Below are 24,907 nucleotides of genomic sequence, written 5' to 3' on the forward strand. Positions count from 1 at the left end.
GAGAGCGCGTAAACGCTCATAAGGCAGAGAACCAGTTAAAAGCAAATCAAATTATAATTTTGACACGACACAGGGGTTGTTCTAAAGTTCTGCAGTGGAGACCACGGGTCATGAAGAGAGGAATAGGCCAGCCCCAGAAAAGATAAGCCGATTGTCCTCATTCCAAAACATTGTCCCCATTGCGGGTAGTAAGTGGATAGAGAGAACCCAAACGAGAGAAGTCTGGAAGGAATAAGAAGAGGCCCAGTAGTGAAAAGAGGGCTGATAAAGAAGAAAAAGACGTTGGTTGTAGTTCATTAACCCTTTGCGGCATGGCAGGGTTAAAAGTGTCTTGCCTTTTTGTTATTTAAAACTGCATGGTGGGATCTTTTTATACCACCTCGAAAAATTTATATTACAGGGTTATTCATTTCGTAGTTTCAAGACGTAAACGCTGGCATTCGACGCCTGTTGAACTCAACTGTCATCTGAAGTGTCATAATATTAGTTAAATGTTTGCCATTTACGATAATGCATTGTTTAACAAACGAACAACGAGTTGAAACTATTAAAACTTACTATAAAAGTGGTGATTTAAACAAAGCCACTTTTTGCGCATTATACGCGCTGATTATAGTCGTCATAATTGACCAACTACGCAAATAATCGGTAAAATGGTGAAAATTTTTGAAGAGAGTGGAAGCGTTACTGATTTCGTAAGGTTGTTTGTAATGTCGTTACTGATGTTTGGTGTGCTCTATGGTCGAAAGGTGTCACTGGCAGGTATTTTTTCGAAAATGCCAATGAGCAGACGGTTACAGTCAATTCGGAGCGATATGGTCGAATGATAACCGATTTTTTGGCCGGCGATTGAAGATCATGACTTGGACGATATGTGGTTCCAACAAAATGGGGCAACAAGCCACACAACACAACCAATTATGGCTTTATTGCGTTAAAAGTTTCCTGGTCGCGTAATTTCACGTTTTGGCGACGTCAACTGGCCACCAAGATCATGCGATTTGACTCTGATATAATTTTTTTCTGTGAGGCTACATAAAGGACCATGTTTATGCGAATAATCTCCGAGCTCTAGACGCATTTAAAACCAGCATTACTCAAGTTATGGCCGAGAAACCCTACGAAATGTGCGAAAAAGTGGTTAAAAATGACCTCAAAAGAATTGCATGCATCGAATCTTTTCGAGGTGCCATTTGAATGATGTTGTTTTTCACACTAAATGGCAAAGTCCAAACTTTATAATGAAAATTCATAAAAAAAATGTATCGCTGTGTGTTTTATTTAGCTTTTTTCATTGAATAACCTCACCTAACACACAACACGACGAACTGTCAAACATACAACTGCTTAGTTATAGTGCTCCTAGTTTTTTGTGTTTAAAAATAATATAATCGAAGTTTTGTGAACCAAATGTTATCGTAGTTTATTAATTATATAGTTTTGCATTAAAACTATCGTTTTCTGTGCCCTTTATTTATAAAACTAGAGTCCTTTTAAACATTTCAAGTTATAAATCATTTTTTTGCAACAATAATATTTTTATTTTTTTTTTATAATTTTTTTATATATTTTTTTTGTTCTTTATATTTAAAGTCTTTTACTTTAAAACTTATTAAATATGGAGGCAGGTGAAAAACCTCCAGATCCCCCAGATCCTAGATTTGAAGATTACTCCAATGTGGGTTCGCCCATTATTCACCCAACGGTGAGGTATAAGCGAAACCTTAAGGCAGATTCTTTTGAAGAAGGTCCTCCACCGTCAAAGCAGGTAAGTATGAACACTCATTCGAGAGATGAAACAATGAAAAATTTGTATACAGAAAAGGATGTCGGTCCTTTTATTGTTTATATTCAAAAAATTGCAGAAAATTCCTCCATCAATAGCTTAGAGGTAGGAAAACTCCTTTTTAATAATAAAATACAGGAAATCATACCTCGAGGTGGTATACGGGCTATTGGCCGCAATAGGATTGCCATAGAACTTAATTCATTCGAGGCTGCAAATAGTTTTGCAGAGAAACAAGGTATTCTCAATCAAAATAATTACAAGGCATACATCCCATATCATATGGTGTCACGCATGGGTTTGGTTAGGGGCATTCCGACAGAATGGTCCCATGAGGACATTCTGGAGAATGTGACCCTCCCAGATAATTGCGGTAGAATTATCAAATCTCGCCGTCTCTCTCGGAAAGTAACATCTCCAGACTCTTCTAATCATACATGGGTACCGACCCAAACAGTCGTGCTTACGTTTCAAGGACAAATTCTCCCTAAAAAAATTTTCTTTTTTTACTCCGCTGTAGAGGTGGAATTTTATATGTTTCCCACAATGCAATGTTTTCAATGCTGTAGATTTGGTCATTCGAAACCAGTATGCCGTTCCCAGCCTCGGTGCTACAAATGTGGATCCAACCACCTAGGAGAGTCATGTTCCGCTTCCTTAGAAAACGCCAGCTGTATACACTGTTCTGGCAACCATTTTTCTACCAATCGTAATTGCCCAGAGTTTATACGCCAAAATTTGATTAAGAAAAATATGTCAGAATTAAATATTTCCTATTTTGAAGCTTCTAAACAGACGTTTAGTAAGGGGAAATCCTATGCGGATAGCTTAAAATCCTCAAATAAACATCCTTCTCAAAACATTTCAAAATCCTCTTTAGATGGTGAAGCTACACTCAATTCATTACCCGCCACAATTACCGCTCCCCAAAAAAATCGTGCCAAATTTACATACAAAACTCCCAGAGCTCCTCTTATTCCCGGCTACGACCGATCCAACCATAACTCCCTTCTCATCCATCCCAATGGCTCGGTAAATTACCAATCACCCGATGGATGTGCTATCAATCAAAGCTCTTCTCCAGCCATCAACTCAAACTCTGCTGAAAGTTTATCACAGAGTCTCGCCTTCTCTAATGAATCTTTCTCTAAATCCATTCTAACCATATTACTTGATCTCTTACTCTCCCAAAAATCCTTACCGTCCAACGTTGCTATTATTATTCCTGTCCTTCAAGCTTTCATACAAAATGGCCCAAATCACTTCAATTAATTCTCTTTCGATTCTCCAATGGAACTGTCGTAGCGCAGTATCCAACAGAGATGACATCAATCTTTTAATCCGCTCTCACAAAATTGATATTGCGACCCTATCTGAAACCTGGTTCTCTCCGGGTTCAGTTATCTCATTCCCTGGCTATTCTTGTGTCAGAGACGACCGCCTTGACGGAAGGGGCGGTGTAGCTATCTTAATAAAAAATAATTTAATTTTCGATTTGATTCCACTTCCATCACATCCCAGAATGCAAATATTAGCCATAAAAATTCTAGATTTATCAATTGTTTCCGTTTACTCAGCTCCCAGAAACGTATTTAAGCAATCATACTGGAGATCTATCGTGAGTTGTCTCTCCCCAAATTTCTACATTTTGGGAGACCTTAATGCTCATTCTACGTCCTGGGGCTGTACGTCGTCCGACACTGCAGGAAGGGCCATCGTTGATTTCATGGAGGAATCAAACTTATGTATATTGAACAATGGTGATCCAACGCGTATTGCTCCGGCTAATCATAGCCAAAACGCCTTGGACATCTCAATCTGTTCCTGCAACCTGGCAAGCTTGTCCTCTTGGAATCTATTGAGTGACCCTTTCTCCAGTGATCATTTCCCTATCATCATCAAAATGATTAATTCCTCAAATCACAGTCATCATAAACCCAAGAGATCTAACTATTTGATCGGTAGGGCTGACTGGAAAATCTTTGAAGATTCATTGAATGCTAAGTCCAAGTCCCTGTCGATCGATGGTGACAATAACAACCCCAACACAATAGCTAACAAAATCCACGAGTTGATAATCGAGGTGGCCAACGTTGCTATCCCCATATCTAAAAAGGTTTTGCACAAGTACTCCCCTCCTTGGTGGGATAAGGAATGCACGGAAATGGTTAAAAATAGAGCATCCAGTATAAGAAAGTATAAAAGAAATATAACTTCTGACAACTTTTTGGAGGTTAGACACGTACAGGCCCTAACTAAAAAATTTCTTAGAAAAAAAAAAAGACAGGGTTGGCAAAATCTCTGTAACTCTTTGTCTCCCGAAACCCCGCTCGGGGATGTCTGGGATTCAATAAGAAGATTCAGAGGATCATACTCTCCGAAGGTGAACACTTCCAAATGTACATCCTGGATAGAGGATTTTGTTGGGAAACTTGCTCCATCTTACGTTCCCAGTATTTCCGAACTCCCTAGAGAACCCCCAATCCTTCCAGGCGCTGACTACCTAACATCTCCGTTTTCACTCGATGAATTATCGATGGCAATCCAATCTTCTGGAGATTCTTCTCCGGGCCATGACATGATTCCCTATTCCTTTTTCAAACACTTTCCTAAACCATTTATGATCCTAATCCTAAAAATGTATAATCTCATTTTAAAATCTTGCACAATCCCAGACTCCTGGAAAAGACAAATCATAGTCCCGATCCCCAAACCTGGTAAGGATATATCCCTTGGAACTTCATACAGGCCAATTGCCCTCTCATGTTGTTTTCTCAAAATTCTGGAACGCATGGTAAAGACTAGGCTCGAGTGGTTTGTAGAGAGAAATAACCTCCTACCGCACTGGCAATTTGGTTTTCGAAAAAATAAATCCTGCATCGACAACCTAAGTGTACTAGTTACTGATATCCATGTTTCACGGTCCTGTAAAACCGACTTAATCGCCTGCTTCTTGGACGCAAGTAGTGCTTATGATAATGTCCTTCTCCCATTACTGCTGGAAAGAATGAATGCCCTCGGGATCTCCAGTGGTGTTGGCTGCCTGATATTTAATATGATGTGCAATAGAGATATTACCATAGATACTCCAAAAGGATCCGTGATTAGAACGGTGTACAAAGGTCTGCCACAGGGATCGGTATTGAGTCCACTGTTATTTAACATCTACACTCAGGATCTTCAAACACATATTCCCCCTGAAATCTCCATTTTGCAGTATGCGGATGACTTCGTGCTGTATACATCAGACAAATCCACACCTCGCGCTTCGAGTGTATTGAATAGGGCACTGGAACCCGTCGGGGCATGGTTCGAGGAAAGTAATTTGGAATTGGCTCCGTCCAAAAGCCAAATAGTAGTATTTTCTAGAAAGCGTAACATCCCCGAGTTAAATATAAAATTGAGGAAAATTCGGATTCCTGTGAAGGACAATGTAAAATTTTTGGGCGTCACATTGAATAATAAGCTGTCATGGAACAAACACATTGAAAACATTGTGGCTAAGTGTGAAAAGAATATTAACATCCTACGGGCAGTTTCAAGAGTGTGGTGGGGTGCCCACCCGACTACAATGAACATGCTTTACTGCGCTCTTGTCCGAAGTCATATTGATTATGCGTGCTTTATAATGGACCCTCTTCCAAAGTATCTGCAATCTAAATTAGATAGGATACAATATAAATGCCTCAGATTAATTTTGGGAGCAATGAAATCATCTCCTGTGATTGCCTTACAAGCGGAGTGTGTTGATATGCCGTACTCTTTGAGGAAAAAACTATTATCCAACAAATTCATCCTCAATAGGACTAACGATAGTAATCATCCAATTTTTCCGAGGCTTCAACTTCTTCATGCTTTTTTTCAATCAACCTCAAACAAAAATACTGACAGTCCTCCTATTCTCTGTAGATCCTGGCATCACATTGTAAACACCATGTCATGTCCTCTTGAAGCCACTCTTCCGTTATATAACATTTCATATGAAGCTGCTATTTATAAACCTGATGTATTTCTTTCTATTGGAATAGATAAGACCTCGTTGGTTCTTAATGCCTCTTATGTTAAACGATTATTCATACAAAAGTTGGAAGAACTTTGGCCTAACCACGTTGCAGTATATACTGATGGCTCAAAAAGTGCCGTAGGAGCGTGTGGTGCTGCATTATATATTCCTTCCCTTAATATAGAAGAGCAATTCCAATTACCTCGTGAAGCATCCATATTTACAGCGGAATGTGTGGCCCTTAGAGAGGCTCTGAGAATAATTATTAAACAATCCTTGTCACCGACAGTAATTTTTACTGATTCTCTCAGCGTTGTGAACCTTTTATCTTCAAATAATAATCACTCTGTCCTTAAGAATAATCATATTCTTTGTGATATAAAAAGAATGTTATATATGGTTAATGTTGAAAATAAAATTGTCTCGATAGTTTGGATTCCATCTCATATAGGAATTACAGGTAATGAGAGGGTGGACTCCATGGCCAAGGAAGCCCGGGACTGTGGCGTGGTTCCCAGTCTATTCACCCTTCCCATTCCTGACTACCTTAGTGGGCTCAAAGCTGGTGCAAGCGAGGAATGGAATGAAATGTTCTCCATAACATCCACTGGATCCTATTACAAGTCAATCCAACCCGTGATACCCAAATCCCCTTGGTTCCGCAAAGTTAGGATTCCCAAGCTGAATGTGTCCCTTCTGTGTAGGCTGAGGATCGGACACACAGTACTTGCATCCCACCTCAAAAGGATTAATATTCTAACTTGTTCGTTGTGCGCGTGTGGACAGGAGGATGAGACTGCTGACCACGTATTTTTCAACTGCCCCTTACTCCCTAACCTCGAGTTCATTCAGGACATTCGGTCTGAGGGTTTGTCCTTCCCGCTGAATGTCCAACACCTATTGTCAATGAACTCGAAAAATGTTAACGGTGCGATTATTAAACATTTAAAAAAGTATAGCAAAAGCGTGTGACCCCAAAAAAAATCAATAAAAAAAAAAAAATTATTTAAGTATATAAAATCACTAGTATGGCAGGTATCACCCAAAATTGGGTGCTTTGCCAAAAATAAACAAAAAATATTTAGCTTTTCTTTCGAAACCGAAAAATGAATGACCCTGTATGTTAATTATAATAATAATTATTGGGATATTTAAATTCCACCCTATAATAAAAAAAAACTAAAATGACTTATTGTTTACTTTTAGTTTTTTGTATTTTTATTTCTTTATTAATTTATTGTTAAAATCAATAGAAATAAATTTTCCGTGCAATATGGATTTTTTTATTTGCTGAAATTCCACGCCTCAAAGCGTCAAACATTGGTGTGGAAACAATCCTAATGTCCGTACCTGACAGACTCCAAGGACTCCATCTGAGGAACCAGGGCGGCCAAATCTCCGCGGAGGGTGTCCACCTGCTCCGTCCTCTTGCCGCACTGCGCCAGCACCTGTGATCGCTCGTCCCGGGCCCGCCGGAACTCTTCGTTCAGGCTCGCCAGCTCCAAGACTTCAGGGTCTGGAAACCGACGCACTGGTCACTGGTGATGATTGAATGGTCAAATAATCAAGAAATGCAAAGCTGAAGCAAGCATTATAGACCTAGGAACACTGCTCAATGGATTCAATAATTACACTATTTTATTTATTGTTTTGGCATTTACTTTGTGGTAAGACATGATGATATTATTAAAGAAAACACTAAACTGCATGTTTACATTTAGACCTGAAGATGGAAGCTTAGCTTCTGAAACTAGTCGTCATAAAATAAACTCTAAGTAAAATAAAACTAAGTGGTAAAAAAACAAGTGTTTTCTTTGATAATATAATAATTACACCGTATACAATGGAGTGTTGGTAACTCTAATGTATGGAAGTGAAAAAATTGGAGATAAAATCACAAGTATACAACGTTTTTCAGTGTGTGCGTGCCGTTACTTTGTGTAAGTTTAGTAGTACGCAAACCATTATACGCGGCGGTCGTGTCGCTACGTTAGTCATTGCGGCTACTTGCAATGTATTTTTTTCTCGTTTTCAGATACTTACCAGAGCTAATATTACAAAATTTTTACATTTCAACTTCATCTATGTTCAATAAAAGCAATATTTAGGAATATTCACATTTTTACCGTTTTTAAACCATATTTTCATATGGTGTACAAAATACATATCACCGGTGCAAGCTGAAGTTTTTAGCGCCGTAAGGGAAAGGTTAACAAAGAAATATAATGTTCATATAGAAATATTATTTTTTGACATCTCATCAAAGATGAAGAAGAATATGGAAGTCTGGGCATTTACGGGACTGACGACCGTCATAGGCTGGTTTAAGTGATCACTTTACACACGTGTAACATTCACCAATTCTACCCATTATTGACAACCACACTACTCAAATTCGTGGAAGTTCAATATATATGAACCAATTTAGAAACCTTGTTCTTGAATCACTAGAACTTCACTAGAGACATCTGTCGGTGAGATGTAAAGAAGCTTTTTACTAAGCAGAAACTCTTATATAAATATAATATGAAAATAACTCCCGTAATTAGAGATAATCCAGATTTTGTGAACAAGTATTTGCACACACTCAAAATGTTGTTCATATAGAAACATGGAAAAATGTCTTCTTTTTTTTCTTTGAAATGAGGCAGGCGCAAAAGGTTAAAATACTCTACCCGTCCTTAAGCATCAATCGACCGAACAGGTAGAAATACTTTTCCCGTCCGAAGTGTATTAAAGTAGGGACATTGCGGGTTATTCCATTAAAAAAATTTAAATGCAAGGTATACTCGTACCATCCTCCTGGGGCGGAGCCAGGTTCCGTATGTAGTTCCTGTTGGCTGTGTCCACCACCTGCAGGGTGGCCTCCAGCGCCGCAATCTCCTTCTCGCTCTTCCTGATCTGCGCGTCCAGGGCGTCCCCCTCCTGCTGCAGCTCCGACTTCTCCTGAGCATTCTGCAACATAAAACGCTTGCATCAGAATATTCTCCTTCTTGAATTGTTGGGTAATATATCCATAATTAAACAAGGTTTATTGGATTCAATTCTACATTTATTTATGTATATGTTAATACGTGACGCGTTTCGTCTTATTAACCGGTTAACTGCCAAAAGCGTCTTAAGACGCATAATTTTCTGTGAACAGAGCGCCGCTCATACAAAAATTATGTCTTAAGACGCGCCGTTTTAAATGGGCTTTTACTAAAGAAAATTAATTATTTAAAATGTACAAATATATTGAACGCATAGTGACATCTATTGAGAATATCTTTGCATACTTAAAATTTAAACAGAATTTGTTTTTACCACTTTAAACGTAAATTATAGAGAGCTTTGTCGTCGGAACAACTAATGGCTCTCAGGGTTGTCTAATAATCCCCGAGTTGCCGTCACTGACGAATCTGACAACAGTGATTTTAGTGTCGATTCTGATGATTTTTAATTTTTTTTTTTTTTAAATCATAGTGTGTGTGTGTGTGTGTGTGTGTGTATACTTTTAATATCAAACGAACATAAACAATTACTTTTGACATATAATTAAGTTTTCATATTTTTTTTGACAAATTTTGTGACAACCCTGCACCATGAACTATTAATTTTATGATCATGGATAAATGACTGCACGACAGGCACGCTCTTCATTTATATAATAAGTTTTATAAATAAACGTTATTCGCTTAAACGCTTAAACGCTTTCAATAACGATATGTTTAGAAGGTTTTATTTTTGTCGTAAAATTCGTGGCGTGCTGGGTACCGCCATACATGTACCTGCCGGCAGTTAAAAGGTTAAGACATTATCAAACACTGACAGTCAGTGTTTGATAATGTCTTAACCTTAACTGACAGTCAGTGTTTGATAATGTCTTAATAAGACGAAACGCGTCACGTGTTAACATATACATAAATAAATGTAGAATTCGATCCAATCAACCTTGTTTAATTTTGGATATATTACCCAACAATTCAATATGGAATTCTATTGTAACTGTCTGCAGTTACAAAAAATTTTCTTCTTCTTCTAACCCACATTGGCATGTTCATTATTTACATAAAAGCAAGGCGATTAAGGGTGAGATACAAACTTAATTCACAAACTAACCTTGATCCTGAAGTATGTTACGGAGAGAGCTTGTCCATCCTCATCTTTCCCCATCGTTGAGAGGCAGATGTCATATCTGCAAGTGCAAATTATAAATCATTTTTCAAGGCACGCACCACAATCACCAAGGTTTACATTATCTTACAGCATCGGGTTGTGATCCCGTGGTTAGTGTCGCGGACTCTTAAGTCAGAGTTTTTCTACCACAATTTGATACCTATTTCTAATAATGAGCCGTTTAGGCTCACAGAAATAGTATGAAACTGAAATACTTGTGTAAACAATAAAAATATTCTTAATATTATTAATATTTAAAGCATTTACTTTATTGTTAGTCATTTTTAATTTATTTTTTTACAAAAATGTCAATAATATTAGTTTATAACCACTCACCGAGATTTTTATATCTACCGGTTTCAAAACGTACCCGTCTCTTTGTCAGGACAATTACTACCACAGCACGCAAACAATACTACCCTTCACTACCATAGCACTATTTACACACTTAAAACTAAACAAAATGTTTAACACATGCGATTTTTGGCCAACCCGAAGACTAACATGCACTAAAGGTTTCAGCACAAACATGCGTTACGAGCCGAGGTTAAAACGTGCATGTTTTAACCTCGGCTTGCAGTATTGTTTGCATGCTTGATTGTCCTGACGAAGAGACGGGTACGTCTCAAACCGGTAGACATAAAATTCTGGGTGAGTGGTTATGTACTAATATTATTAACATCTTTGTAAAAAAAAAAAATAAGTAAAAATATAAATATTTATCTTTTCATTTAGATAAATAAAAAATATATGTTTACATGTAGAGTTGCTATTTCATTTCGATAAATAACGGCATTGAATCTCAAAAAATATTTGAATTCAGTAATAACCTCCGAGAGGGAGTGCTTACTTTTTGCGAAGCACTTCCACCTGCAGCTGCTCGGCCTTCAGGTCCGCGGCCAGACTCCCCCTCTCCTCCTGCAGCAGGCGGCGCTGCGACTGTAACACCGCCAAGCGTTCCCGGGCTTCTGCAGCGCGCTCACTCACCGCCTGGTCATAAAACATAATACAAATCTCCCATTATCCCATAATTGTTCACAAAACACTACAGCAATCTCCAACTATCCCACAATTGTTCACAAAACACAACAACAATCTCCAATTTTCCCACAATTGTTCACAAAACGTAACAACAATCTCCAATTATCCCACAATTGTTCACAAAACACAACAATCTCCAATCATCCCACAATTGTTCACAAAACACTACAGCAATCTCCAACTATTCCACAATTGTTCACAAAACACAACAACAATCTCCAATTATCCCACAATTGTTCACAAAACAAAACAATAATCTTCAATTATCCCGCAATTGTTCACAAAACACAACAACAATTTCCAATTACAATGACTTTACACTGTGGGGCGGAGATCTAGACTGTCCCGCAGATAATAGAGGAGTGCCCCACTAGTAGACACCCTCCTGACCTAAAAGACCTACATGAAGGTACACCAGGAGAGGATGGAAAGTCTGGATCCTAATGAATCATCTTATCCATTTATTATTATTCGGTTGGCGGGAAGAGATCATTGACATTTATTTGACGAGTCATCCGGTATATGAATGAATTTCTGGAAGAAATTTAAATTTGAAATTAACAATAAATATGGGAGTCGAACACTGCAATATAGCGTTCCGAACATTTTTAATTTTTTGCCGACGTATGAATAAAATGCCGACGTCAGAATAAAATATGGAACAAAGGCAAAATAAAGGAATGGGTAAATGATCAAGAGTTTATTTTATGAAAATTGTAAAATAGTTTGCATTCTTAATTTTTTTAAATTAGGTTAATATGGTTAAAAACAATAAAAAAAAATGTATGCAAAAAGAACTCCACCGACAAGACACACAAGGTGGCTTGGTGGGTCTCTGCAAAATAAAAATTGTTTAAAAATGTTTAAAATTGTTTTTTAAATACATATGTATATACAATTTATGTCAATAAAAAAAGACAAAAAACAAATTTCATATAAATGGTGATTGCCTGCTCTTAATTAAACTTTCTTTCGATTGACATTTCAACACGAATAAAGAAGATTGTGGAAGTCTGGGTATTCACAGGGCTTACAACCTGTATTAAGGTGTATTCACCAATATTCACCATTGTACCCATGACGGACATCAATCTGGCAGCTTTTTTAGGCAATTTTTAAGACCTCATATGACGGCTCAACCCATCGTACCACTAATAAAGATGACATTATTTATTCACACAACACACTTTTTAATTTTGGCACATATTTCATTACAAAAACATGAAGACACGAAATAAAAATGGTAAAACATAAAAGAATAATTTTTTGTTTGTGCGTAAGCTAGATCATTATGTCTTGAATGTTTTTCGCAGATACTTTGTGGCACATTTTATAAACTTTATAAAATAAACTTTGTTTTAACCACTCAATGCAAAAGCAACATTTAGGAGTTTTTTTCCCGTTTTTTAAATTATATTTTTAAATCATATTTTCATATGGTGTACGGAGTGCGTGGAAGTTTTTGTTATCGTAAGGGAAGGGTTATTAACTATAACCTAACTTTGAGTATTTCAATATTTTAGAATTTAGTACATAAACCCTGATGATGACAAGGTTCTAGTCGAAACCGGTTGGATAAAGTGTACCAATAAAAAGTAGTTGAAACAAAGTACTTTTATTTTATAAATTTTAGATCATTATGTCTCATCCCCAGGTAGTTTTGGTAGAGTGTATTCAGTTCATTGTGAAAATTATTGTCATCAGTTTTGTGTAAAAGGAATCACTTCAAAAACAAATCGGCAAATCGCCAGCTTTATAAATCAGTGCCAAATCGACCTTGGCCGGCGATTCACCGGCTTTGTGTTGCATAGGGTTAAATGACTACTTCTCAAGGACAAGTGTCCAGTCACTCACCGCCTTGAGTCCGAGGCCGGCCTTCTCCAGGGAGAGGGAGCGGTCGCCGAGGCGCTGCAGCGCGCGGGCGGCGTGCGCGGCCCGCAGGCGCAGGGCGCCCTCCTCGGCGCGGCGTGCGCGCCCCGAGCGCCGCACCTGCTGCCGCCAGCGCAGAGCGCCGTCCGCGCGCGCGCTCAGCTCCTGCATGCGCTCCTTCTGTGAAGGAGACATTTATTTTTATTTTTATTTTATTTATTATGTTTTTTTTAAATACTTTTAGAATAATTTTTTTAAATTTTTGTTTTTTGATGAAAGCCTCACTAAGCATAGCCCGAGACGTTCATTTACATTATTTAAAAATATATAAGATATATAGATCATACAAGCAATACAACACAAAACAAAGTAAATTGATAATTATAAATAAATTATAAAAGTTTATTTGAACAAAATACACATTGCAGCAATAACTGTCTGCCTTGGCTTGTTGGCTGTCTCTATCTCAGTGGGGTGACCAAGTTTATGCAACTCTTTTGTCCCATATTGAGGGACATATACATCTGTTTTGAGTTGGTTGGAAGATATAGCTTTTTGGTAATATTCTAGCCAATGGTACTTAGTTATTTTTTGTTGTGAAGTTCAAATAAATAAATAAATAATAACAATGTAATTCTATTACATGCTAGCAATAATAGAATTAGTAATGAATGTTTTACTAAGTAAATACCACTATTTCTTAAACTCTAACACCGTATGATGCGGAATGATGAAAATGATGCGGAATGCATCGAAACACGTGTCACAGTAGATTTTAGGAAATAGTGGTATTTACTAAGTAAAACATTAATTAAACATGGATGGATTTTACCACAAAGTGACTGCCGAATCAATTAATGAAATAATATAATTACATTAAAATATGTACCCACACACAGGCCATGCCTTTGTGTGATCTATTTTTATGTTAACATTATATATTTTTATGTACTTGTAATTATAATATATTGTGAAATGCAATAGAATTTAAAATAAAGAAATTTTTTTTTTTTACTTTATTGGGGTGCTGAATAATCATGTGCAATTACCATGGTCTGGTGTTGGTCCCTGTTGGCGTGCAGCTCCCGGGCGCGCGCGCGCTCCTCGCCCTGCAGGCGCGTGAGCTGCGCGCGCAGCAGCTGCAGCGCGGCGGCGCGCTCCGCCTGCGCGGCCTGCAGCTGCGCCGCGCGCCGCTCCTGCAGCTCCTCCTCGGCCGGCTCGCCGCACGCGCCCTCCAGCCGCGCGCAGCGCGCCACCGTCCTCTCCAGCGTGTAGCTCTGCAACAACCAAATCGATGAGACTTTGTGCTATATTTTGTGTGTGAATGTCCAGTCTTCTTTGAGAAATCCGTGGTGTGGTTCACCCTAGCTTCACCTTTAAGATAATGTAATGTCTAGATTTGTCCGCCTCTGTGGTGTAATGGTCAGCGTGTTCAGCTACCGTGCTGGAGGTTCCGGGTTCAATTCCCAGGGGGGTGAAAATAAATATTAGTGATTTTACACTGCAATTTTTATTTAATATTACCCTGGACTGGTTCCTGAAGCGCGAGAGTGATCACCTTGCCTTCATGTAAGTAATGATCAATAAAACACTGCGTCAATTCGATGCAGTGCCCTATGCACCATTGGGTGCGGACAAGGGTTATAAGTAAGTAAGTAATGTCTAGAAGCGATAAATGACACCAGACACCGAGAGCAGCTGCACATTGTAGATAACAACGGTGAATTCACGAGACGTCGATGAAGTCATCTCCGCCCTCGACCAGTGATCGCGGTTGATAATCCAACACCGCGACCCGCAACGCGTCTCTACGACCGGCACGAACTACGCCTCGGACCGTTCGTGTTTCGTAGACATCCGGAACTAATTTAGTGTAATGTATTAACGATTTGAAAAAAAAACTAACTAACTAACCATCACGCCGCTTCTCCGCAGGGGTAGGCAGAGAGAATGGAGTGCCACACCACTCTGTCCTTGCAAACATTCTTCGCCTCTTCCACGTTCATGCATCTCCTCATACATACCCGCCGATTGTTACGACTCCTAACCTGATTTGGCATACCTAACGATTTAAATAAAATGAATTCCAATATTTTCGATCATGAGTGTTATCATTACAATCCCTGGTCTAACCTACTACAGAGCCTAAAAATCTATAATTTATCTTAATGGCAACCCTTCAAGGATTAAATCCAATTTTTGTAAAAAATATTTAGGCAATATATCTATAGATATTTTACTATGTTCGAAGTACTCCAAACTTTAGTAATTGTGGTTGCACCCAGTCACATTTAATGACTTTGGCAGTTTTTAGGTGAGTGTAAGACGCTCAGTAAAAATATTTGCTTAAGAGTAATAACGTGTCAAAATAAATATGTCATCTTCTTTAAAGCTTAAATGGATAGTTGATTTTTTATATGGTGTGTTAATTAATTTAATTAATTTGTTAATTAATTTTACATATCTGTTATTATAGTAAAAAATAGTGATTATTGATCAAAATAAGTCATTAAAATAGTAAAAAAAAATCACAAATCTATGTGGGTGACTAGCCAGTATTTTCAGAATTGCAACCTGGCAACCATAAATAAAGTGAGAACCTGGTGATGGCGACAGAAAGGTCGCTTCACCTTGAGCCGCCATGATGAATTGTAAACAAAAATAATGAAAACACGCAACGGCATGATATATGACAGCGACAGACTGATTTCTGCCACTTTGATGTGCGACAAAAAACTGACAATGAACAAATGACCACGAATGCACATGGCTGATAAGACACTGTAGGCAATACCATAGATAGAGACAAATGGATCCTGCGCCATAATTAATGTGACCATATGTCCTGTTTTGAACGGGACCGTCCTGTGTTTAGATGAAGAACATATTTTTTTCATATTTAACCGGATCCACGCGGCTCGCATAACCGTAAGTGTTTTAACAAAACATGCCCCATACGCGGCTGACATAAGCGTTTGTGTTTTTACATTGCTCCAAGTTTCGAACCTCAGTTCAACTTAGAGGGATTTTTTCATGGTGTGGAACTTTGGATAAAATAATACGTCAATCCTTGGCCTTATGACATCTGTTGAAATATCTGACTAATAATTTGTAACATCACAAGGATAAATAAAAGAACAGATCCCTGATTTTTCTTGCGGTCGGTAATTAGTCCGCTCCATAATCATGCCCTATATCTGTCTCACTCTCGACGCTACGCATCGCCAGTGGGTAAGAGTGACACACGATGCGTGCTTTGATTTATTTATGTTACAATCTTATTTGTTTATATTACGATATATTTCAAGAATAATGTGACACAAGTGTATTATAGAGTACTAAAAAGGCGCAATGAATCCCATTGAATGTTTTTGTTAAGGAAAATAAATCATTTCTTAACTAAATACTTGATAAAAGTAATCATTTAAAAAACAGCGAAATACCGCTGCGCACGGGCGTCTCTTAGGAACAAAGCTAACGCGGTTAAAAGGTTAAATTATTTATTCCTCTTATTTTCTTTATCAACATTCCTTTTATTTTTATTATTTTTTCTTCTCTTAACCCTTATCCACACCCCGTGGTGCATTGGGCACTGTACGGTTGCGACTCAGTGTTATCTTGATCATTAATTGCATGAAGGCAAGGTGATCAGCCCTGCGCTTCTTGTACCAGTCCAGGGTGATATTAAATAAACATGAGTGAAAATCACCCATATTTATATTAACCCCCCTGGGAATCTAACCCAGGACCTTCAGCACGGTAGCCAAACGCGCTGACCACTACACTACTGAGGTGGACAAACCATTTTCTTTTTATTATTATACAAAAACTATGAAAAAATATGTGTTTTCTTAAATATACATACTTTTACGTAAAAATTGGTAAATGTCCCGTTATGAGAACAAAAATAAATGGTCACGTTAGCCATAATGCATCAGTGAAAACATTCGCCGGTCCTATAGTAGCAATCATAGTTACACTTGAAGGTGTGAGTACCACAACTGATTTGAAATGCGGTGGTAGGGCTAAAAGAAAACAGGTTGATAGCTCACCATTTTGTAGAGTACTTCTTTCTGGCCAAGCAGATCCTTTTCCAGTTTGATTTGCTTTATGTCCATCTGATTCATCGCCACCCGATAACCTGCGACCAAAATTCCAAGTATTTTTCAGCTAATTTAACTACGTTTGACAAATTCAAATACTGGCAACCATGAGGTTCTGCGAATTCTGTAAATGATTGTATAATATGTCGAGATTATGTCGATTGATATACATATTAAATTATATCCAAACAACGTAAACGTTGTATGTGAAGTGTTAACACATTGTTCTTGGGCGGTTTTTTCATCAACCCCGACCCTAATTATTAATAAATAATAATAAAACCCTTATCCGCACCCCAATGGTGCATAGGGCACTGCGTCATATAAACGCAGTGTTATCTTGATCGTTTACACATGAAGGAAAGGTGATCAGCCCTCCGCTTCAGGTATGAGTCCAGGGTAATATTGAATAAATATTACAGTCAAAAAATCACTCATATTTATTTTACCCCCCGTGGGAATCGAACCCGGGTCCTCCAGAACGGTAGCCGAGCGTGCTGACCATTACACTACGGAGGCGGACATTATTAGTATACTAATTAGTCATATACTAATCACAAGTATCCGCGAACCCAATTCCAATCTTTACAATGTTTTTGGCATCTCGCACTCTGCCAAAAGTAAGTAAATAGCATCTCCCGCTCTCTACCAACAGTATGTAAAAGACACTTTTAACCCTTATAGTGCTGAGCTTATTTTCACATATCGCTCACTCCTTTCAAGAACGTCATAAATCAAAAATCGTCAATTTTTAGTTGTGCATGTTTTTGGAATGCCCAGAAAATGTACTATATCCCAGCAAAAGAGGCATATTTTTAACTTAATATTTACCCGCTACAGGGCAGAAAATGTTGTTTCTGTATTTTGAAGAAAAAGTATTGTTTAATTATTTTTTTTAAATATGCTAAATATTTTTCAAATGGAGAAAACCTTCAGGTTTTACCTAAAAAGATATGTTGCACAGTAAAAAGTTCAATAAGTGGCTTGTTATTTATTTTTAATACATTGTGTTATATTTTCAAACTTTAAAAACGTTCTCCTGAAAAATCAAGCTTTTTGATTTATGACGTTCTTGAAAGGAGTGAGCGATATTTTGGATAAATTGCTAATTGCTTTTCATCATCACTACTTGACGAATTTGACATTTTGTAGGTAGAAATAAAAAAACTTTTACTTAAAAAAATACAAAAGTCAATGTTAAATTCACAGCAAAATAATTTTAAATGGTTACTTAAAAATGTTATTAACTTATTAAAAACGTTATACATGCGCCCGCTAAGACACGTCCGTACTGGTCGATACCTAAATCAAATTGCGCAACAGTCGGTATTCCGATGCTCCGCACTTTAAACATATTAATAGAGAGTCGATCTATCGACGGTTCGCACTCTAAGGGTTAAGTGTTTCCTGCAAACAATGTGTTAAGTTGTAATAGAATAAAAGTGTTGATGACACATATTGAAAGATCTGCCCAACCTCTGGACATCATTTTGGTCATGTTTTCCTCTTCCTTTAGGGCCGCCAGTTGCTGCTGTGAGCGGAACACGCAGTGCTGAAGGCGTTCGTTCTCCGTCATCAGCTGCCTCGTGTACTTCTCTTCATTCTGCAACCAGTTTAACACCATTCATCTTCTGATTGACATTTTTGATATTGTCTGTTTACTTTGTGTAGATATTCAAATTTATTTAATTGAAGTAAAGTTAAATTGTCTACTACAATCTATGTAGATTGTAGTAGGCAATTTAATCTAGATAGATCACCTCAAAATTGTATCTTATTTCTATCTTTAGAATACAAAACGATAAATATTATAATAGTGAACTCACGGCAAACATGTCTTCCAGCTGTCTAGTCCTCTGTGCTGCGGTCTTAGAGCCATCAGCGACCTCGGCTAGTTTATCTTTATAGCTTTGGATCTGCAACAAACAAATTTGATAAAATGAAACATTTTTTAACCCTGGAAAAATTGACTGCACCAACGTTATAGGTGTCTGAACATCCTGAAATGACATTGAAAAAATTCAACTACTTGAATATCAAACAATTTACCATCATTTATTGTCTCTCCTATAATATTGATATATCATCCATAAGATGAAAAATCCAGCAACTGATATTAAGTAATAATGAATTATTCACACATTCTATATATATATATATATATATATATATATATATATATATATATATATATATATATATATATATATATATATATATATATATATATATATATATATATATATATATATATATATATATATATATATATATATATATATATATATATATATATATATATATATATATATATATATATATATATATATATATATATATATATATATATAATATATATATATATATATAATATATATATATATATATATATATATATATATATATATATATATATATATATATATATATATATATATATATATATATATATATATATATATATATATATATATAATATATATATATATATATATATATATATATATATATATATATATATATATATATATATATATATATATATATATATATAATATATATTATATATATATATATATATATATATATATATATATATATATATATATATATATATATATATATATATATATATATATATATATATATATATATATATATATATATATATATATATATATATATATATATATATATATATATATATATATATATATATATATATATATATATATATATATATATATATATATATATATATATATATATATATATATATATATATATATATATATATATATATTTATATATATATATATATATATATATTATATATATATATATATATATATATATATATATATATATATATATATATATATATATATATATATAATATATATATATATATATATATATATATATATATATATATATATATATATATATATATATATATATATATATATATATATATATATATATATATATATATATATATATATATATATATATATATATATATATATATATATATATATATATATATATAATATATATATATATATATATATATATATATATATAATATATATATATATATATATATATATATATATATATATATATATATATATATATATATATATATATATATATATATATATATATATATATATATATATATATATATATATATATATATATATATATATATATATATATATATATATATATATATATATATATATATATATATATATATATATATATATATATATATATATATATATATATATATATATATATATATATATATATATATATATATATATATATATATATATATATATATATATATATATATATATATATATATATATAATATATATATATATATATATATATATATATATATATATATATATATATATATATATATATATATATATATATATATATAATATATATATATATATATATATATATATATATATATATATATATATATATATATATATATATATATATATATATATATATATATATATATATATATATATATATATATATATATATATATATATATATATATATATATATATATATATATAAATATATATATTATATTATATATGTATATTGTTAAAGGAATAACCTACAAAGTGTCTATTTTAGATGCTTGTCTGCAGGTAGGATAGTAAGGATAGGGAAGGCGAAAGTGAAAAATACATCACAAACACCCAGACCTATTATAAATAAATATTTTTTAAATTCATTTTGCAATTAGCGGGATTGGAACCCGCGACGCCAGTTTTGCAGTCGAGCGTCTACCCAACTACGCCACGGCGCCTGTCGTTTGTTCAACGATGTTTCACAAAAAGGGAACCAATAGTGAACCTGTTCTCGGAGTTTCTGGATGACATCCTCCTTGTCCGCCCTCTCTTTGTTCATCCTCTTGTTGTCCAGTCGGCAATTGGTGAGCTGGTGCGCCGTCCCTTGCAACTCTCGCTTCATGCAGATCACCTGGAAATACCATCGTTGCACTTTCAGAACCATTATACATACTTGCTTACCAAGATAATTATATAAATGACAAGAGCTGCATCCTATTGCCCTTTTTCCATACCTAATTCGGTATTTATTTCATTAATAGATAATATGGTCTTTCATGCATAACTAATTTGGTATTATATGCATAGCTAATTACTTATTTTATCCATAGCCAATTAAGTATTTTATACATGGCTAATTACTTATTTTTTACATAGCCAATTTGGCGTTTTGTACATAGTTAATGTGGTTTTTATACATAGCGGTATTATAGGCATAGCTAATTATTTATTTTATACATAGCCAATTCGGTATTTTATACATGGCTAATTATTTATTTATTACATAGCCAATTTGGCATTTTATACATAGTTAGTATGGTATTTTTTGCACAGCTTATTTGGTCTTATAAGCATTGCTAATTATAAATTTTATACATAGCCAATTTGGTATTTTATACATGGCTAATTGCTTATTTTTTACATAGCTAATAGGTCCGACTCAGTAGTATGGTGATAAGCGCGTTTGGCTACTGCGCTGGAGGTTCCGGATTCAATTCCCATGGGGGTCAAAATAAATAAGGTGATTTTTCACTAAAATATTTATACAACATCACCTTCGAATGGTACTTGAAGCGCAGGGCTAACCTCCTTGCTTTCTCGTAATTAACCACTTCAGACTCATTTTTTTTTAAGAAATTGGTCCAAACGAAACTTTTTTTATTGTATTTTAATTATGTACACGTAAATTGGAACAACGTTTTTTTGTATGAAGATTCAAATGTGATCGAGCGCGGACATAACGCCAAATGAACGATCTTACGTGAAAGCTAATAAGAGTGTGAAGCGGTTAACAACACTATGTCAATAAGATGGAGTACCCTATACACCATTGAATTTGGATAACGGTTAGAAAAAGAAGAAGTAGGCTGGGTCGTGATAGGATCCATATAGTGGCATGTTCACATAAATATCTGGAGTTTTCCATTCCAAAAACTGACATAATTATCCCAAGAGATGTCTCAACAGATTTCAATATAGACATCGCTCACTCCTTTCAAGAACGTCATATATCAAAAAACATGATTTTTCAAGAAAACGTTTTTAAAGTTTAAAAATATAATACAGTGTATTAAAAATAAATATCAAGCCACTTATCAAACTTTTTATTGTACAACAGGTCTTTTAAGGTAAAACCTGAAGGTTTTTTCTCCATTTAAAAAATATTTAGTTTATTTAAAAAATAATTAAACAATACCTTTTCTTCACAATGCAAAAACAATACTTTCTGCCCTGTAGCGGGTAAATATTAAGTTAAAAATATGCCGCTTTTGCTGGGATACAGTACATTTTCTGGGCATTCCGAAAACATGCACAACTGAAAATTGACAATTTTTGATTTATGACGTTCTTGAAAGGAGTGAGCGACATGTCAAATGCACCATTTTCTGACCTGAATGATAAAATAAACACGATAAAGTATCATGTATGAACACGTTCATTTTGAATAGAAAACATTCAAAGTCTTGACACACTCGTGGTAGTTAAAATAATAAAATAATAATAAATTGGTAGGTTACCTCAGCGTCCATACTCTTGACCAGGTCTTGCAGCGCAGCCAGCCCCATCCGCTCTTGGCTCAGGGTGGCCTTCAAGTCGTTCAATTCCTTCTCAGCCTCCGCGTTGTTGTTCGTCTGCGCCGACAGGAAGTCCTGCTTCTCCTTGAGCTGGTCTCCGCGCTTGCCGCAGTACTCCCGGAGCATCTCCAATTCCTTGCCAAACAAACACATTTGATTATTTATAAATTTCAATGGATAGAAGGATGCTTCAAATTCCCTTAGGGAGCGAAAAACTAATGTTTGCATACGGGAAAAGACCAAGGTAGATCGGCTGTCCAAACTTAAAACACAGTAAGGGATATTTTTTTGTAGTACGTATTTTTTTGCATTTTTGGACTAAGTAGAATCTACTTTATTTGACATTATTATGAATTTAGCATGTTTCTGACCAAGTATCCCTTTGTAAAAGAAAAATAAGCATGATGTAAATATTGAAAAGAAGAAGAAAAAACATCTAATACAAAAGGTTTATTGCACCTGTTTCATCTGCTGTATGTCCTTGTCTCGTTGCCTCAGGTTTTCTACTGCTCCAGCCCAAGTGGCGATGGTATGGCGCCTCTGCGTCAACGCTTCCTCCACCTATCATGGTACAGTTATTAATTTGTTAGTATATCGATCCATAAATATTAATTTTTAACCGGATCCACGCGGCTCGCATAACCGTTTGTGTTTTTACAAGACATGCCCCATACGCGGCTGACATAAGCGTTTGTGTTTTCACTTTGCTCCAAGTTTCGAACCTCAGTTCAACTTGGAGGGATTTTTTCATGGTGTGGAACTTTGGATAAAATAATACGTCAATCCTCGGCCTTATGACATCTGTTGAAATATCTGACTAATAATTTGTAATATCACAAGGATAAATAAAAGAACAGATCCCTGATTTTTCTTGCGGTCGGTAATTAGTCCGCGCCATAATCATGCCCTATATCTGTCTCACTCTCGACGCTACGCATCGCCAGTGGGTAAGAGTGACACACGATGCGTGCTTTGATTTATTTATGTTACGATCTAATTTGTTTATATTACGATATATTTCAAGAATAATGTGACACACGTGTATTATAGAGTACCAAAAAGGCACAATGAATCCCATTGAACGTTTTTGTTTAGGAAAATAAATCGTTTCATAACTAAATACATGATAAAAGTAATAATTTAAAAAACGGCGAAATACAGCCGCGCACGAGCGTCTCTTAGGAACAAAGTTAACGCGTTTAAAAGGTTAATATTAATCAGCGATTTTATATATTGTATTTGTTAAGTACTAAGATGGTGGAGTAATAAATCTCTAGTACTTTGACATTATTATAAACTTTTGTTTATTATAAACATGCAAGGATTTTTTTTCCATGTAACGCGGTGGAACGGCGTTCCAGCACTTTTTTTCATGGATATATTTTTTTTAAATTTTCAAAATCTTATAGACAAAACAATGTTTGAGCTTACGTTATTTTGCGCAAAACAAGTTTTGCGCAAGATTTTCTTCATTCCTTGCACCAAAGATATTTAATTTGCTGCCCAAACCATTAAGAATTCCAGTAGTGATCATGTCTTTAAGAACAGTGTCCGTCGATGGTTGCTTTTCGTTGGAAGGGACAAGGTAGTAAGTGATTTAATTAAAGTCCAGGTGTAATTATATCATTGTAAAACCTTTATACTGTAAATTGTTATTGTATCTATTTTATGTAATGTATATGATCTAACAATTAAAAATAATAATAGTATTTTTTTTTTTTTATTATTAACATGTAAGTATTTCGGCTCAACACAGGCCATGCCTAAAGAGTCGTAATACATATAGTAAAAAAAATTATGTGTCTATGAAATAAACAAAATAAATAAAAATTACAGTCTATATTTATATAATTCGATAAAATAAGGTATTTTAATGAATATTCAAATGATATTTGAATTTTTTTTTTTAATTGTAATAAGCTTGACATGAAGTTAGTTCCGGGACCTTTTTTGTTTAAAAAAAGCCCTGTAAATAAGTATTACTAGGTAGTTCTAAGTGAGTGACTGGTTTTTAAAAGAGACAAATCTAGAACTGGCTTTCCAGACTATGCACACGATTGCAGCTTTATTATTATCACCAACATACCCATATTTCTTACAGTTTTCAAAAATAACTTCATCGAATTAGTATCTTTTTTTTTTCAATGTTTAGTTTTAAAAAAAGAAATCTATGAAAGGGATTAATTCTAGGGTCCGATGCTTTAATAAGGAGAGAGCAAGTCCTGTCCCTAACTGTCCTTTATGGAAATCCACAAACC

General features: G+C 34.9%; 1 protein-coding gene across 1 annotated transcript in view; it reads right to left on the reverse strand.

Moving 5' to 3' along the window:
- Positions 1–24,907, reverse strand: part of Ccdc39 (Coiled-coil domain containing protein 39) — a 37,431-nt gene that overhangs the window by 5,477 nt on the left and 7,047 nt on the right. Inside the window, exons 6-17 of the mRNA XM_088264322.1 lie at positions 23,109–23,210; positions 22,593–22,784; positions 20,861–20,986; positions 18,787–18,876; positions 18,437–18,563; positions 16,910–16,998; positions 13,907–14,134; positions 12,843–13,037; positions 10,798–10,937; positions 9,891–9,966; positions 8,585–8,744; positions 7,140–7,305 (exon numbers count right to left, since the gene is read on the reverse strand). Of these exons, the coding sequence (XP_088120448.1) occupies positions 7,140–7,305; positions 8,585–8,744; positions 9,891–9,966; positions 10,798–10,937; positions 12,843–13,037; positions 13,907–14,134; positions 16,910–16,998; positions 18,437–18,563; positions 18,787–18,876; positions 20,861–20,986; positions 22,593–22,784; positions 23,109–23,210 (1,691 nt within the window). The remainder of the gene's footprint in view (positions 1–7,139; positions 7,306–8,584; positions 8,745–9,890; positions 9,967–10,797; positions 10,938–12,842; positions 13,038–13,906; positions 14,135–16,909; positions 16,999–18,436; positions 18,564–18,786; positions 18,877–20,860; positions 20,987–22,592; positions 22,785–23,108; positions 23,211–24,907) is intronic.

Source organism: Brachycentrus maculatus, unplaced genomic scaffold (assembly GCF_059751285.1).
Source record: "Brachycentrus maculatus isolate JH-2025_06_01 unplaced genomic scaffold, ASM5975128v1 h1tg000223l, whole genome shotgun sequence".
Lineage (NCBI taxonomy): Eukaryota > Metazoa > Arthropoda > Insecta > Trichoptera > Brachycentridae > Brachycentrus > Brachycentrus maculatus.